The sequence below is a fragment of the Microcaecilia unicolor genome, chromosome 7 (genome assembly GCF_901765095.1).
Source record: "Microcaecilia unicolor chromosome 7, aMicUni1.1, whole genome shotgun sequence".
Taxonomy (NCBI): Eukaryota; Metazoa; Chordata; class Amphibia; order Gymnophiona; family Siphonopidae; genus Microcaecilia; species Microcaecilia unicolor.
The window spans coordinates 279,172,964-279,191,992 of record NC_044037.1 but is presented as its reverse complement, the minus strand read 5'-3'; the positions used below and the strand labels follow the sequence as shown (position 1 = coordinate 279,191,992).

Here is a 19,029-nt window from a genome sequence, read left to right as displayed (position 1 = left end):
CGAATAAAAAAGGTATCATCTTATTTTCTTTTCCATGTTTTATTTTGTTTGATTTCTATAGATTCTACATGGAATGTTGCTATTCCACTAGCAACATTCCATGTAGAAGTCGGCCCTTGCGGATCACCAACGTGGCCGCGCAGGCTTCTGCTTCTGTGAGTCTGACGTCCTGCACGTACGTGCAGGACGTCAGACTCACAGAAACAGAAGCCTGCGCAGCCTTCTACATGGAATGTTGCTAGTGGAATAGCAACATTCCATGTAGAATCTCCAATAGTAGCAACATTCCATGTAGAATCTCCAATGGTATCTATTTTACTGTCATAGTAATGCTTGAATGTTTTCACTTATATACACTGTCAGCTAGCACATTTGCTTATTTCCGATCTGAGGAAGAAGGGCAACCTTCGAAAGCTAATCAAGAAATGTATTAAGTTATGTCCAATAAAAAAGGTATCATCTTATTTTCTTTTCCATGTTTTATTTTGTTTGATTTCTATAGATTCTACATGGAATGTTGCTATTCCACTAGCAACATTCCATGTAGAAGTCGGCCCTTGCGGATCACCAACGTGGCCGCGCAGGCTTCTGCTTCTGTGAGTCTGACGTCCTGCACGTACGTGCAGGACGTCAGACTCACAGAAACAGAAGCCTGCGCAGCCTTCTACCTGGAATGTTGCTAGTGGAATAGCAACATTCCATGTAGAATCTCCAATAGTAGCAACATTCCATGTAGAATCTCCAATGGTATCTATTTTACTGTCATAGTAATGCTTGAATGTTTTCACTTATATACACTGTCAGCTAGCACATTTGCTTATTTCCGATCGGACGAAGAAGGGCAACCTTCGAAAGCTAATCAAGAAATGTCTTAAGTTATGTCCAATAAAAAAGGTATCATCTTATTTTCTTTTCCATGTTTTATTTTGTTTGATTTCTATTGTTTCTAAAAAAAGAAATCAGCAAAGAGTTTAAATTCTTTAAAACATTAAAAAAAATATTCATAAACAACCAAAATAAGATTTTAGGGCTTTAGCTCATTACTTTCATTCTTCTAGTTCTTCTTCTGGGCCCTCTAGATTAAGGATGCATTGTAGACTTGGCCAGAGAAAAGATTATACAGCCCCGAGAGAGTTCCCACTGTGTGTGCTTAGCTGCTGGATACAGGAGACAATCCAGCTTATAATCGAACGACAAAAACGCCCAAGTTCCGACCTAAATCGGGAGATGGGCGTTTATCTCACAAAAACGAATAACGCGGTATAATCAAAAGCCGAATTTGGGACGCTTTCAACTGCACTCCGTCGCGGATGCGGACAAAGTGGACGGGGGCGTGTCGAAGGCGTGTCGAAGGCGGAACTGGGGCGTGGTTATCACCCGAACAGAGATGGGCGCCCTTCGCCGATAATGGACGCGTTTGTAGCTAGAATTTAGGGCACTTTTCCTGGACCCTGTTTTTTCACGAATAAGGCCCCAAAAAGTGCCCTAAATGACCAGATTACCCCCAGAGGGAATCGGGGATGACCTCCCCTGACTCCCCCAGTGGTCACTAACCCCCTCCCACCACAAAAAAATGATGTTTCACAACTTTTTATTTTCACCCTCAAATGTCATACCCTCCTCCCAGGCAGCAGTATGCAGGTCCCTGGAGCAGTTGTTAGGGGGTGCAGTGGACGTCAGGCAGGTGGACCCAGGCCCATCCCCCCTACCTGTTACAATTGTGCTGCTTAATGCTTATTAGTCGTCCAACCCCCCCAAACCCACTGTACCCACATGTAGGTGCCCCTCTTCACCCCTTAGGGCTATAGTAATGGTGTAGACTTGTGGGCAGTGGGTTTTGAGGGGGATTTGGGGGGCTCAAAACACAAGGGAAGGGTGCTATGCACCTGGGAGCTCTTTTACCTTTTTTATTGTTTTTGTAAAAGTGCCCCCTAGGGTGCCCGGTTGGTGTCCTGGCATGTGAGGGGGACCAGTGCACTACGAATCCTGGCCCCTCCCACGAACAAATGCCTTGGATTTATTCGTTTTTGAGCTGGGCACTTTCCTTTTCCATTATCGCTGAAAAGCAAAAACGCCCAGCTCACACATTGGCGAATAAAACATGGGCGTCTATTTTTTATCGATAATACCCCTTCACGGACCCGTTCTCGGAGATTAACGCCCATGGAGATAGGCGTTTCTGTTCCATTATGCCCCTCAATATGGGAACTCCAAAGTACATGTTCCGGGGCGGGGGGAGCGGGGAGCCAGCGGGGCCGTTACCCCCCGAGCGCGTGCACCCGGGGCGGACCGCCCCTCCCGCCCCCCCCCCCCTTCCTACGCCACTGCTCTGCCCTATCCCACAAGTGCCTTGGTCTCTCCCTCTCTCGCCTTTATACTATGTGGTCTCTCAGACACCCCCCCTAACCTTTTGAGTGGCGGACTTTCGCCGGCGGCGAGCGGCGGCTGGTGCGCGCTGCTCGTGTTGGCCCCGCAGCCTTCCCTCTGATGCAACTTCCTGTTTCCGCATAGGTGGGAACACATCGGGGGGAGGACTGTGGGGCCGGTGCGGGCGGTGTGTGTCGGTCGCTGCTCGCTGCGGGCGAGGGTCTGCTATTTGCAAGGTAAGCAGGAGGGACAGTTGGGAGTTTTCGGCTGGTGGGGCTAGGGGATCCCTGCCAGCCACATCATAGGTGTGCTGCTACTGGGTGGGCCTAGGCCCAAAGTGGGTGGGCCTGGGCCCACCCTTGGCTACGCCACTTATTTGATTTACTGTGTGCTGCCCACACAGTCCGTTCACTTTGAATGAACTCTGTCAGCACTACCGGGCAGCTTAGTAAACAGGGGTATTAGTGACTGCAACCTATTTGCTTCCATTTTCATCTCTATGTTTGAGAGTTACTGTTGCATTAAGACATAGGGAGACTATGCCTGATCAGAAAGGTCAGTTCTTCTAATCTAACATGTTATAATTCAAAGAGATGAGCAAAATCTGTTTTGCCTGTGGAATTAACTCTAGATACAAACCAGGTGATGTTCCACTTATTTGATTTACTGCGGCCTAAATTGTTTTGTTAAATGATCATCCTGTTCAAACTTCTTCTACTCACTCTGCTGCTCCCCAGTATCTCTCCACACTCGTCCTTCCCTACACCCCTTCCCGTGCACTCCGCTCCATGGATAAATCCTTCTTTTCTGTTCCCTTCTCCACTACTGCCAACTCCAGACTTCGCGCCTTCTGTCTCGCTGCACCCTACGCCTGGAATAAACTTCCTGAGCCCCTACGTCTTGCCCCATCCTTGGCCACCTTTAAATCTAGACTGAAAACCCACCTCTTTAACATTGCTTTTGACTCGTAACCACTTGTAACCTCCTCTCCTCCTTCCTGTACACATTAATTGATTTGATTTGCTTACTTTATTTTTTGTCTATTAGATTGTAAGCTCTTTGAGCAGGGACTGTCTTTCTTCTATGTTTGTGCAGCGCTGCGTATGCCTTGTAGCGCTATAGAAGTGATAAATAGTAGTAGTACATGTCAACATCAACATAACAGTCTTTACTGAATCCAAGAAGATTTTTCCATGGACATGGAAAATAACCTCTTGATACCACTGATCACTAAGTTCTGCCAAGAGAACTGTTTAGTATATTTTTCTATGGAATTTTATCCCTTGTGAAGGATGCCAAATAAGAAATAGAAACCCTCCGTTTATCGATGGCACAAGAGCAACATGGGCAACAGCAGTGGAACCTTCCCTCCACCGTTGGTATGTGCAAATATTACTTTGCAGGGCCCATTTCTAAAAGTGAGAGGGTAATTTAGTCTTCATCCCGGCACGAGTTTTGGTCCCTCAGTTGAGACTGCCAACAGTGGTGTCAATCGGTAGCAAATTGTGACGGTGGTTTCTATGGACACCATTCCCAGGAAGTGGACTGAGACCACAACTCGGTTCACAATGGCCATCTCTTTCGGTTCTTACTGACCTGAACCATATTTAAATCAATGAACTAGAGAGTGAAAAGTTCTGTAATTCTGTTACAAATTCTCGATGGCCTAGGAACATCTATTTTTTTATTCCACCATCTCTTTTTTAATATTATCTTTGTGGTATGTCTTATTTTTCTGGTACAAATTTCCTTGAGCCATTCAGTCCTTCAAACCCAACATCTTATTTCGCCTACCTCTAGAACCCTCACCCAAACTAGTTTGATGATGGGAATAAAGAATTAAAGTTAGTCAATTATGGAAATGTTTAAGGAAAAATATAGCATAATGATCCTGTGATTCAGCTCTCACCATCTCACTGGAGGCACTGTATTCATTCGCTTCATTCAGGTGACACTGGCCATCATGGGGCTGTACCAGACCTCCTAGCTTTCCATCCAAAGCAAGGTGCGGCACATCATCTGTAGTGAACACCAACAAGTGGGAAGCCTCTTTCCGCCAACCAATCTTTTCCTATACACATAGAAGAACACCATAAATATTTTTAACGGATAAGACAATTTTGCACCAACTGTACCTTCAGCATCTCTGTAGTACAGAAGAAACGATGACCTGGATTTTACAAAGGAATAAATGACAAAATATCTACTACAAATCCATACCTTCAGCTTGTTTGGTTGACTACAAGTGAGATAGTAACTCTGGTAGATATACTATCAGGGTTTTTTTTGAGGGGGTACTTGAGTACCAGCACCTTTTCCACTGTCTGCTAAACTTGACCCATGGTTCTCATATTTTAATGAAAGAGCTCAGGTTCTACATACAAATTCCGCCTTGTCATAGATTCTGTGTCTGGTTGCAGGGGGCCTGGCTATTGTGGGGTGGGTCCCTCAATGATCACTCCATCCCTGAAGGGTGGCCTGACATTTGAGTACCGGCACCTTTTTTGCTAGACAAAATGCACTGTATACTATATAGATATTCTGAAAATCCTATGTCCCCCTGTGTTCACAGTTTTGTTCCTTATGTACATTTTTGAGGGTGGGAGTAGCTTGGAAGTTTCCACTTACTCTACTGAAATGTTTGCCCTGTGCACATCCATATGCATGAGAAAGATGTGTACACACAGCTTCCATTTTATGTAAATCTATCTCATGCATATTCATTGCAGATATCCTAAAAATAGGACTGGGTGAGTCCCAAAGGCTGGGTTGAAAATCGCTACCTTAACGATCACACATGACATGCATGCTACCAGTATTTTAAGCAAATGTACGTGAGCAGCATGCTACCTGGACTAGCTTGCTGCCTTGCTGCACAACAACCTCGACGGGAAGGAGGGCCAGAGCCCAAGGTGGAAGGGCATATTTTGGCCCACCTCCCTGCCACCGCGCCCCCCCCCCCCTCCAGCACCACTGCCACATGATGGTACCTTGGTTGGCGGGGTCCCCAACCCCTACTACTACTTATCACTTCTACAGCGCTACAAGGCATACGCAGCCAGTTGAAGCGTTTGTCCCGCGCTGGTCGTGCATTGCCTGCCCTGCTCTGTCCTCAGTCGAATCGTGCATGCTCGTTTTTAACAAAACTGAGCATGCGCGAAGCGTCACGCATGCTCAGTTTCACTAAAACAAACGTGCATGGTGCGACTGAGAAGAGCAGGGTAGGCAATGTGACGAGATCAGCGCGAGACAAATGATTCAGCTGGTGGGGGGGTTTTGGACACCCACTAATCAAACCAGGGGCCCCCAGACCCAATTTGGGGGGACCCAAATCCTCATGGCCCTCCGTAACTACGCCACTGGCACACCCTGTAACTCAGACCAGTTCCTCATATTTGTTTAACCGTACAAAGATTTTGCTTCGAATTTAGCCATGCATCTATTTATCCCAAATGACTCTATACTACCCATCGTGTCCCCATCTATATTTCTGCACGTGGCATCTCAGCTACGTAGAAAAAACATTAGCATCATATCTATGCTATTTGAATGTTCTATTGTGTTGCATATTAGGTGTTTCATTGGTATTATGCTGACATTGTATTATATTTGTGTTATTTGAATATTCCTTCATGCCATCTATTATTTATTTATTTTATTTGTTGCATTTGTACCCCACATTTTCCCACCTATTTGCAGGCTCAACGTGGCTTACATAGTACCGTCAATGGCGTTTGCCCAGTCGGTTGATAACAAATACAAGGTTGTATAGTAATCGAATGAGGTATATGTGGAGGGTCGGAAGGGGTGAAGATTGTATGTTATCTAGTACGATCATTAGTCATTAGTTAGTACAATACAAATGGTATTGTTTGTATTGTACTGACATCATATTTCTAAGTTTATCTCATTTTTTTGTATTTATGTTTATATTTTGTTATAGTACTATTGTTATGCTGATAACAACATTGTAAGTTTTATGTTAAACTGGACCTGCTGTACGCCGCCTTGGGTGAATCTGTTCATAAAGGCAGTTAATAAATCCCAACAAATAAGTAAATAAAATACCTTTACTGCAGGGGTGTTCAAACTCGGCTCTTGCCAGGTCGGGTTTTCAGGATTTCCTCGATGAACATGAGATCAGTTTGTATACAATGGAGGCAGTGCATGCAAATAGATCTTATGCATATTCATTGGGGAAATCCTGAAAACCCAACTGGATTGCAGCCCTCAAGGACCGAGTTTGGACAACCCTGCTCTGTTGTATACAAATCAATATCATGCATATTTATTAGGGATATCCTGTGAACATCACAGCTCCTGTGCATCATGGTATTTGTAGTTCCTTCTTCTGACATTTGGAATCAGTGCAGCTAGCACCAGAGGAATCAGGATGTGGGTTGTCAGAAATCCAGGAGTAGTCCAAATGCTTCCTTCTGGAACTGGGTCATTTGGAATCTCTGTTTTTGGTGAGCACACATTTATAACCAGACCATACTGGCAACAGGCAGACTCTAAAGTGGAATGGTCTCCTTCAGACAACTATTTGTCTATGTTAATGGAGGCTGTTTTATCTGCAGACATCCTAGGACATGTTCCTCCAACCTTTTGGCATAAGAATCCAAAGAATTACGCACCAGCCTGAAGGAATTAAGGCCTGGCTTTATGAACCAAGGAAGGTTTGACAATAAAAGTGATTATTGAGCTCTTCAAAGGGATATCCTTTTCCAAGAGACTGCAGACAAGCTCTCATTAAAGGATGAACCCTTTTTTTTAATTTCATTTTCTTACTCAGAACAAGTTAAAGCTGTTTTAGAAATGACTCCAAGGGAGACAGCATGATATTTAGCCAGCTAAGGCAGACTGGAGACTCTGAGATCTATTTGCTGAACTAGGTGGGTGCTAGTGCAGAGCGATAACACATATTAAAACAGCGTGAAAAGCACTAGTGCAAGTTGGTGAATACTGATTTTTCATGAAATTGGCATTAACATGGATCCCTGCGCTAAAGTTCATTAGCATACAAAGGCATGCTGATGAGCTCACTGGTATGTTAACCTGGTTGGGTTAATGCTGTTGATGAGTGAAAGCTAACTACAGCTCAAGCACCAGCTGAGCCTCAGCATGTTAATGTGGGTCACAAAGGGTAAAAGGGCCCCTGAGTTTTGGCCCCTTCCCAGATTAAAGCACCTCCCTCCCACACACATCACAGCCAGTCCTTCTACTACTACTACTAATTATAATTTCTACAGCGCTACTAGACAAACACAGCGTTATACACTTGGACATGAAGAGACAGTCCCTGCTCGACAGAGCTTACAATCTAATCAAGACAGACAAACAGGACAAATAAGGGATAAGGACAAAGAGTAGCAAGATTCCAGAATCCCAAACAATAGCAAGGTTCTGGAATCCCAAAGACTACTACTACTACTTATCATTTCTATAGCGCTACTAGACGTAAGCAGTGCTGTACAGTTGAACATGAAGAGACAGTCCCTGCTCGACAGAGCTTACAATCTAATCAAGACAGACAAACAGGACAAATAAGGGATAAGGACAAAGAGTAGCAAGATTCCAGAATCCCAAACAATAGCAAGGTTCTGGAATCCCAAAGATTACTACTACTACTTATCATTTCTATAGTGCTACTAGACGTACATAGCGCTGTACACTTGAACATGAAGAGACAGTCCCTGCTCGACAGAGCTTACAATCTAATTAGGACAGACAAACAGGACAAATAAGAGATAAGGGAATTACTAAGGTGGGAAGTTAAAGCACCTATTTCCTATATCACAGGCTTCCTACCCTGGCCCACAACCTCAGCACAGTACCTCCTGAAAGCCCCAGTCTCTCTCCAAATCATACTTCTGGGGCTCCCGATTTTAGGTTTTAATCAGTAAACACTCTGGATAAACATTAAAATAGGTGTTTATTAGATAAATACTCTCCCACCCCTTCCCTAGTATTCTCCAGTCCGGTTTTGTGTCTTATCTGCACTGACACTGCCTAAGTGACACAAACACACAGATTTGATTCCACTTGAAAAAAGGACCCATCAATACAGTATCTGTCACACAAAAACATCAATAATACTCTGATGTTTTTTGTACCCCCAGATTACCCCCTAATCAGCTAGAAAATAAATAAAATAAGGCAGGCCCCTGTATGAAAGTACAATGTCAAATGACTTATGGGGGCTTCCACTTGCGTGACGGTTTTGCCATTGCCTTCCCTCGGCTAAGGCCGAGAACTCATTTACTGACTGAAAGCGGACGAAAGACTGAGTTGGCCAGAGGCCATTTACCTGACAGAAATCCCAGTGTGGGATCTGAATTCAGGGTGCGGGACAGTACGCATGCTACCTATCAGTTACATCACAAAACATCCTTACAGCGAGAAAATAAGCACCTAAATTTATGATTTATAAACACCTATGAATAGAAGCCCTAGCTTACCAGACCACCATAATAAGGACCCTCTTCTTGTGAAAGCCCTACCCCTCCTGAAAGCACGAATCCTCTCCCCCTTTACCCCAAGAAACCTCAGGATCCATAGAGGGTCAGGAGCAATCCCCAAATCCTTCTGCTCCACTGGTGCCACAATTCAGAGTGTTGGCTCGCCCAGGGGTTTCTTTTACTAAGGTGAATTAATGGATTTAGCGTGCGCTAATGATTAGTGTGCACTAAATGATAAGACACTACCTTAGCAAAAGGACCCCTTAGTGAATACTGCAGCCACTAAGAGTATTCAAATTCACACGTTAAAGTGCATTTCCCCCCGGATTCTACATATAGTGACTACAGTTGCGTGCACAAATCAACGTGCATTGCTGATCTGAACACGCAGCTTAATTGATTAATAAGCCAATCAGCAGCAATATTTGGCTGCTAATAACCAATTATTGCCTTAATTGGAATTTACGCATGGATTGTGTTCTATTATGATCCACACTTAAATCCTAGGGTGCATATTTTTTGGGGGGTGTGCTTAGGGGATGTTCTTATGAGTTATGTGCATTCTTATAGATCAATCACCAAGTGGAGGAATGTTGAACACTACGAAAAGTAGTCAGGGCAGAAGGAGTAGTATAGTCAACATAAAAATACAAATGATAATCCTATATAATAATTCTCACCTCTAACGTTCTATGGGTCTTGCTGCCTGTGTTTGTGACTTCTTCGGAGTTGGTGTGCTAGGCTCTGTAGCACAGGCTGATGTCACCGTAGCCATTATGATGTAACCCACGAAAAAAGAAAAAAAAAAACAACACATGCATGCCTCACAGCTGATTCCCCCCCCCCCCCACCCCGCAAACTGGCTCGCGCATATTTGAACCACCATACAGCTTGACAGCAAAAGAAAAAAAAAAGTGGCTCGAGCCTGCCTGACGCCACTGACGCGCTCAACAGCCGCCCTCCTGACTTACCGCAGTGGCTCAAGCCTGCCTGCCTCGGGAATTAGTCGCCCTCCCGGTTAATGAGTGACGAGACACGACCCGACGAGGTAAGTGAAGATGACTTTTAAAATTCTTAGGGAGGGGGCCTGGAACTGGAAGGGAGGGAGGGACAATGATCCTGGAACTGGGAGGGAGGGGGGACCCTGAAACCGGGAGGGAGGAAGGGAGGGGGGACCCTGAAACTCGGAGGGAAGGAGGGGCCCTGAAACTCGGAGGGAGGCAGGGAGGGAGGGAGGGGACAACCTTGAAACTCGGAGGGATGGAGGGGACGACCCTGGAACTCAGAGGGAGGGGGGATGACCCTGGAACTCGGAGGGAGGGAGGAAGGGGGGCCCCTGGCATACACTCTCATTCTCACACACACACACTCTCTCTCTCACAGACACACTCGCATCCAGTCTCACACTCTCTCTGTCACACACACACACTTGCACATTCACTCTCTCTCTCTCACAGAGTCACTTTCACACACACTCTCTCAAACATACACACTCCGAGGAAAACCTTGCTAGCGCCCATTTCATTTGTGTCAGAAATGGGCCTTTTTTACTAGTACAATATAATATAAAGACTAAGGGGGTCTTTTACAAAGTGTCAGTAAGCCCAATGCGGGTTTACTGAAAGCTAAATCGGGACTGCTGCTGGCCCAACGTGGCTGCTGGCAGTAGTTCCGCCCCGAGCAGGCGCCACTTCCGAGGAAAAAAGAAAACCCCAGAAATAGTTTGCGTGGCGGTAACACAGCAGTAACCCGGCAGTAATTGGGCATCACCATGTGCTGCCTGGTTACCACCAGGGGTTGTTACCACTACCTCAACGGGTGGCGGTAAGAGCTCCCCGCCGCATGGCCAGGCGATGAGCTCTCTTACCGCATGGCAATGTTTGTCTGGGGGCTTTTTACCCGCTGTAGTAAAAAGGGCTCTGGTGCGCGGGAAAAATGGCCCCCGCCGCTGGCGCAGGGCTCTTTTTCTTGCAGCTTGGTGAAAGGATCCCTAAAATACATAACAGAATGCAAATGAAAATGAATATAATTTCCATAAAAACCTATAAAAGACCGATAATGCGACGTCAGACTCCGAACTGGATTCAACAGCTTTCAACAGCAGCATGGCCACGGAGGACGAAGAAGAACTTTAAAGACCTTGGGTCGGCTGGCGTGGGTTGGGGTCCCACGCCAGCTGAAGAAATATTTTTAAAGGCAGCGGCAGGTGGAAGCGGACCTCAGCTGACGGGGGCTGGGGTCCCCCACCAGCAAAGGTAAGCAACGGCAGCGGGGGAGGGTTGACGGTGGTAGGGGGGTCCATGGTGAAATCTGCGGGGGCCCAGGCCCCTGTGGCCCCACGCAGATATGCCCCTGGTATACTTGAATGTAACTCACCTTGAGCTACCACTGAAAAGGTGTGAGCAAAATCCAAATAAATAAATAAATAAATAAATAGGATACAAAGGTATTTAAGGGAGGGGACTATTAGAAAATACAAGAACAAGCTTTTAATGCTAAAAAACTGTACAAACTTAAATGTGGAAAATGACCTCATAAAAGTGTTGATGGTAATAGAAATGACTTGTATTTTTGTCTTTATGTTATATGTATTATTTATCCCTTGTAATTTTATGTTTTTACAAATGTGATTTTATTTTGAGACTCCTGAGGCAGGCACACATGCCAAAACACAGTGTCATGTTGAGTCCTTTTTATGAAATAAACTTATGCTTGATACATCCTCATCTCCCACATGTGTTTTCTGGAAGTCTCCTGTTGACTACACTATTCGTGCATTCTTATAGAACACGCCCAATCCGCGCCTGATTTAGGCGCCGGCATTTAAACCTGCTTTCAGCAGGTATAAATGCAGGCGACTTAAGTTAGATATGGATTAGGCACTTGGGTGCTATTTTATAAAGTGCGGATAAAATTCTGCTCAATGCATAATTTTTCTGCATTGACTTTTTGGCATGATTTACTGAATCTAGTCCTTTATGCATATTAGTAAATATGCCTCTATATTAGTTATTTTTTTTATTTTCATTGGATCATTTTTATTCAGTGTGAAATCCTGAGCCCAATAACTCTGCCCAATCGGCAACAATTGTACCATGGTGTCACGAAATGCCTAGCCACCTGCCTGGGGTTACCATGCAGCCACGTAGAGGGTCTATCCCCAGCACAGCTCAGGTCAGCCTGCACCTGCCACTTGTGCTCTACACTAGCACCTTTCTCCCACAGACTAGGTCACAACCGCCTCTGGGCAAGTCTCCCGCTCTCCAATTATCCCCAGTGATTTCTAGGTTACTGGAGCCACACTCCCAGTGGTCCCACAGTTCCCAGAAAGCACTCACAGACCCAACACACAAACCACCAGGATTCTTTAGTAGTCTAGACAGAGAGGCAATAAACTAAATATTGTTTATTGTCTTTTAAAAATTGAACAGTGGAACAAAATAGTGCAATTAGCAAACAATAACAGGTAACTGAAATATGGAGCAATTATAACACTAACTAAACATTTGCATACTTACTAGAAAGTACCTGGGGAGATCATGAAATATAATTCACCAAGCCTCAGCAAAGAGATCTGTCTCTCTTTTCTCCCAGGATAAGACTGAAGCAACAACCAGTACTACTGCTTAATTTTTCATACTCCAAGCCAATCAGAGCCCAGTCAACAAGTTTTAAAAGTATACTGCTGCTTGCTTGCTTCCTGCTTGTGTTAATGAAAAAGAACATACAGTTCCCTACAATAGCTTTACAGCAAAGAAACACCACCCGCTGGCCAAATAGGAGAAATACACTTCAGGACATAATTAAAACAGGAAAATATCTAATACTTTTTATAGGCTTAAAACACACTGTTTCTTCACACATGGCCAGAGTGTAGAGTAAATATTTTGTCAATCTCTTAATAGATGTGGCAGGTGAGTAATTTTTTTTTTGTTGGGGGGGGGGGGGGTCATCACAGCTTTCTTTCAAGGCCAGTGTCTCCAAACCAAAAGCACAGCGGAGAGAAAAATAGAAATCCACATGTCCTTACTGCACTTGGAAAGTAAATCAATAATGTGTTCCCCCAAATTTCAAAGATGTGAGGGATGACATTACAATTTGGTTTTTTTTTTCCTTTTTTTTTTTTTTTTTTCTTTTTTGACAAGAAGAAAATTCTCAGTCTTCTTGTAAAGTGAACACCCTGCATGTTCCTCTCATCCACATAATACACTGTTTATGTTCCCTTGGAGAAAGTAACCTTTTTATTGAAAATCATGTGATACAGTTAACCATAAAAATAAATAGTGCAATGGAAAAATGTAACTATTCAAAGCTAGTTGACTAATCTGGGTAACATTTTCTGCTCAGTAGAAAGTGGAATTATTTGGTGTGGATTACTTACTGCACTGTGCCAAAGAAAGACTGTGTCTCAGAGTTTATTTTCCTATGGCATCATCTTAAAATACATTATCTATAATAATGTATTTATTAATATATTTTAAGATGATGCTATAGAAAATAAACTCTGAGATAATGTCTTCCTTTGGCACGGTGCAGTAAGTAATCCAAAACCAAATAATTCCACTCTCTACTGTGAAACAGCATTCTACTAATTCTAAAATAAATATGTCTGCTTAAAATAATAGAGAATAAGGCTATCCAAAAGCTCTTCAGAAGTATTTCTGGGGACAACTTTCGAAACATTAAAATAGCCCACACTCTTTGTCAGTAGTAAACAACATTTTCTGGAAACATTAAGAGGCTGTGAAACCCTGGCAGATCCCTGCAGGGCAAAAACACGCAGAACAACATGCCTGCATGCCACATGCCCAGGTTGCGCAAATATGCATGCCAACGTACTTTGGGTAGGACAGGGTGGGGTATAAATGTAGTAGAGCACAGAACAGTAAATGTTCTTCCATTGCACAGTAAGGAATGAAAGTGAAGATAAAATACACCGCTCATCCACTGCTAGGCTTCTTCGCCTGCAGTAATCAAATCTAGGAATGTGCATTTGTTAGGGTGCATTCGGGTATTTAGTCGCCATAATAAATTGAGGGGCATGTTTACTAAACAGCGTTAGGTTTTTACATATACCGCAGGTCAACAGCCAAACGCAATGCACCTCCCCCCTAATTCTAGAGTAGAGAGGCGTGGTAGCCGTGTTAGTCCACTTTTAAAGGTAATCAATAGAAATAAAACAAAATAAAACATGGAAAAGAAAATAAGATGATATCTTTTTTATTGGACATAACTTAATACATTTCTTGATTAGCTTTCGAAGGTTGCCCAGTTCTTCGTCAGATCGGAAATAAGCAAATGTTGGTAGATGACAGTATATATAAGTGAAACATCAAAGCATTTCAGTGACAGTCTAACAGGATGGGGGTGGCTAGGTGAGAGTCAGGGAGACAGGAAGGTGACAGAGCAATACAATTTACAAAGCAATACAAAACAATTGCATAAAATGCATATCTCCCGGTCTCTCACCTATCCACCCCCATCCTATTAGAGAGCAAAAAAATTCTACCAAACACATTTCAATAGTGCTATGTGCTTCTTTTACCATATTTCTGATAAAAGATGGGTTCTACAGTTAAGGCACATATCTTGCTCAAAATTTTCAAAGTCGGGCTTTTAATTATCTATGTATTTATTTTTTTCGTGGTGAATAAATTGAACATATTGTACATTTTGCACATCTTTGGAGTTTTTTGGGCTTTTTTTTTTTTTTAGATCCAATGCTTCTTTTTTCCAAACCCTGGAAGGATCCAGGAAAATCCTTCAGCAATTGTAAGTGGCTGACATCTTAACATATAGTAACATAGTAACATAGTAGATGACGGCAGAAAAAGACCTGCACGGTCCATCCAGTCTGCCCAATAAGATAAACTCATATGTGCTACTTTTTGTGTATACCTTACCTTGATTTGTACCTGTCCTTTTCAGGGCCCAGACCGTATAAGTCTGCCCAGCACTAACCCCGCCTCCCAACCACCAGCCCCTTGATTTGTATCTGTCTTTTTCAGGGCACAGACCGTATAAGTCTGCCCAGCACTATCCCCGCCTCCCAACCAGCAGTCCCGCCTCCCACCACCGGCTCTGGGAGAAGATGAACAACATACTAGTTAAGCGCCTTAATTCACAACAAACTCTGGGGTGGCAGCATGGGATAAGGGGCAAATGACTTCAGTGACTCTCTCAACACCGGCAGGAAGGCCCCACGGGAGACATACAGAAAGTACCGATGCAGTACAGATAGATGTTGATTATTAATCTGTACAGGATTATCAAGAAATATGTTTGGTGATTTTTCTGCCTTTTATTGTTGCTTAGTTTTTTTTATCCTTTGTGACTATATTTTCTTACTGCTCCATAGGTAATTACTGTGATTCTTCTACATAAGCTGTTTCTTTATGGATAATGATACAATGGAGGGATGGAGCGGACAATCTACTGATAATATTGGTGGACTCTCCTAAATTGTTATACCGTGTATACTGAAATATTAGTCCCGGCGCTGGCGGGCAATACCTCCCACTGCTAGTTTTATGACCTTTTCAAGATTGGGTCATAGGGGGAGTAGGGGGTTGGGAAAAGGGGATGAGGAGGAACTCCAGGGGAGAGGTGATTGAGCAGGGTTGAAAGTAGGTCAAGCTTACTGTTCACTGTTATATGTATTTATACAATCGAGTTCCCCGGGGATGAGGAGGAACTCCAGGGGAGAGGTGATTGAGCAGGGTTGAAAGTAGGTCAAGCTTACTGTTCACTGTTATATGTATTTATACAATCGAGTTCCTCTGTATGACATTGTATAAGTGGCACAGCATTCTAGAATAATGTCTAGAACAACTTTAATTTTAAAAACCTGACATTTTTACAGTCAGATTTGAAGACGCGCATTGTTGCTTCAAAGGTCTTTTTCAAGACCAATCCATTGAATTATAGTCTGGAGATTTGTGAGATCCATTTATTTATTTATTTGTTACATTTGTATCCCACATTTTCCCACTTATTTGCAGGTTCAATGTGGCTTACATAGTACCGTAAAGGCGTTCGCCATCTCCGGTAGACCAGTGGCGTAGCCAGACAGCCAATTTTGGGTGGGCCTGAGCCCAAAGTAGGTGGACACAACATTTTTCTGTCTCCGCCCCCTTCCTCTTCCCACTCTCCACCTTTCCCCTGGCACCTCCCAACTCAAAATATATTTTGGCGCATGAGGATCCTCAAGCTCTGTCAGCTGAAGACTTCCTGCGAAAATGGCCAGAACTCCTTTTCACCAAGATTAGCAGGCAGCAGAAGCATTGATGCCGGCACTCCCCACATGCTTGTTAGTGGCTCAAGGATGCTGCCACGGTCTGCCAAGCTTAGTAGAAGGGAGTTTTGGCTGCCTTCAGAGGTCCTCAGCTGATGGAGCTTGGGGATCCCCACCAGCTACTGCAAGGGACAGGACTAGTGTTAGACATGCTAGGGCCCAGTACAGAAAATAAAGAAGCCCTTCCCCCTCCCCTCCCCCCCCCCCCCCCCCCCACACACACAATTTTCTCTCTTCACTGCCTCCCCTCCAATCTTACCACCTACCATTACAATCACACAGACAGAATCTCACCAAATACAGAACAAGGGATCACAAATTAGAAATAAAAATATATTGACAAAAACTGAACTAGGAACCTTGCCATGTACTGCAACAGTGGAGAAATAAAAATAGAAATGTATGTCTTTTTCTATTGAACATAATAGAATGACATCCGCTATGCATATTTCTCAAGCTAACATACTTTAGTTAGTAAATTAAAAATAAATGCCTTTTCTACCTTTGTTGTCTGGTAATTTTTTTCCCATCATGTTGGTTTCAGTTTCTCTTTTCCACTTTCCTGTCTTTCTGTTCATTCTCCTTCAAGCAGCTGCTGTTCATTTGTCTTTTCTCCACTCTCATCCCATCACTACACTTGCCTTTGACATATTGATATTTCACATTTTTTTCTTTCCTGCTCTTTGTCCACTCAGATTTTACCCTCTTTCTAACCCTTTTCCTTCTTTTTACTTTTCAGACACTTATCAGATTTCCATCTCCTTCTTTCACCCACTAGCTCTCCTATTCCTCATCTCACTCCTTCCCCAACCTTCCATTCCCTTCCATCTTCAACCTACTCTCTGTTATCATATTTCTACTCCCTGTAATCACTATCCTCCTCTCATTAATTTCTTTACCACCCCCTTGGCCTCTCTCACATGGTACCACTATCCCAGTGTCTCCCTCCTTCCAACCCTTTTAGCCCAGTATCTGCATCCTCTTTCTCTTCCCCCCACCCTCTACCCCCTCCCAGCATCTTCCTGTTCCTTCTCTCTTTCCTCTTGTCCCCTCATCTGGGAGCCAGCATTTTCCCTCTCTTCCCTCCCACCCATATTCCAGCATTTCTCCCTCACTCCTTTCTACCCCTGGATCCAACATCTCCCTCCTTCTTCTCCCCTTCCGTGCAGCATCTCTCCTTTCCTCTCCTCCACCCTCATGTTCTACATTGTTCCCTCTTTTTCTTTTTCCCTCTTTTCCATTGACCACCATCTCTCGCTCTCTTTCTTTCTCTATTTCTCTCTCTCTTACCCTTGCATCCTAAGTCTAACATCTCTCCCCCCATGCAGCATCTCTCCATCTCTTCCTCCCCTCCACTACCATGTCCAATATTTCTCCTTCATCCCTCTTTCCCTTGTGCAGCATCTCTCCCTCCCTTCCCAGTCCAACATTTCTTCTTCCCTTATCCTTCACCCCTCCTGTGCAGCATCTCTCCTGTCCTCCCCACCCTACATTCAACAATTATCCCACTCTCTCCCCACTCCTTGCAGCATCTCTCCCTCTCTCCCCCCCCCCCCATGTCCAATAATGATCCCTCTCTTCTACCTGCCCATGCAGCATCTCTCCCTTACCTCCCAGGTCCAACAATTTTCCCTCTCTCCTTCACTCCCTGTGCAGCATCTCTCCTTCCCCTCCACTCCCATGCCCAACAATTTTCCCTGTTTCCTACACACCCCCATGCAGCATCTCTCATTTTCTTCCTCCCCTCCACTTCCATGCCCAATAAGCTTCCCTATCTCCAGCCCCCATTTCCAACAAGTTTCCCTCTCTCCAGCCCCCCCTGCCTAACAATTTTCCCTCTCTCCTAAACCCACCCCCAAGCAGCATCTCTCCTTTTCACCCTCCCCTCCATTCCACTCCCATGCCCAACAAGTTTCCCTCTTTCCACCCCCACCCCCATGAAGCATTGGGAGCACTTCAAACTTTTAAATACACAGGATCTCCCAAGAAATTACATCATATTTGGGGGGGGGGGGAAGACGCAGCAGAGGGAAGGCTTCCTTACAGTGGACTTGATAGGCTGGCTCACTTGCACTACACTCCCGAGGTTGCAGCGGTGAACTGGCGGGCGGGGCGCTACTCTCCAGTAGTAAAATCTACAAGCCGGCAGGTTCAAGTCCGTCCTTCGCTTCCCTGCCCTCTCTGCGTCCTGCCCAAAAGGAAATGACATCAGAGGAAGGCGGGACGCAGAGAGGGCAGGGAAGCGAAGGACGGACTCGAACCTGCCGGCTTTCTGCTTTTACTACTGGAGAGCGGCGAACTGGCGCCCCGCCCGCCAGTTCATCGCTGCGGACGAGGATTCGAAGATACGGATGGACTCGGGGTGGGTGGGCGGCCGGGCGGGCCTAAGGCTAAATTGGGTGGGCCTGGGCCCATCCAGGCGCACCCGTAGCTACGCCCCTGCGGTAGACAAACAAATACAAAGTGATGTTGTGGTCGAATAAGGTTAATGTGTTATAGACACACTGGGGAATTGTAGAGAGGAAGAGTTACTGTATGCAGTGTCCATTACAAACTTTGGTTTCGTTGTGTTGCAGGGCTTAGGCACTTAAGTTGGGTCGGTAGGGTATGCCTTTTTGAACAGGTTGGTTTTTAGTGATTTCCGGAAGTTTAGGTGGTCATACATTGATTTGTTATAAAAAAAAGACTCCTGAGGCAGGCCTTTGGCCAAAACACAGTACTGTGTCGAGTCTTTGATCAATAAACCTTCTCAAGCTTTAAGATTGTTCTTTTCGTCTCTGGAGTCCATGGACATTTTCCCACTATCTCCCCTTCTATCTATTTTCTAACGAAAAAATGGGCCAGATTCTATATTTGGCGCCGAACAGAACTGTCACGGATGGAAATTATGCCTTCATTTATTCTATA

At 44.5% G+C, this 19,029-nt stretch overlaps 1 protein-coding gene across 1 annotated transcript in view; it reads right to left on the bottom strand.

Moving 5' to 3' along the window:
- ITGB5 (integrin subunit beta 5) overlaps positions 1–19,029 on the bottom strand; it is a 210,964-nt gene that overhangs the window by 105,103 nt on the left and 86,832 nt on the right. The window contains exon 6 of the mRNA XM_030209136.1: positions 4,277–4,438. Coding sequence (XP_030064996.1) covers positions 4,277–4,438 — 162 coding nt within the window. The remainder of the gene's footprint in view (positions 1–4,276; positions 4,439–19,029) is intronic.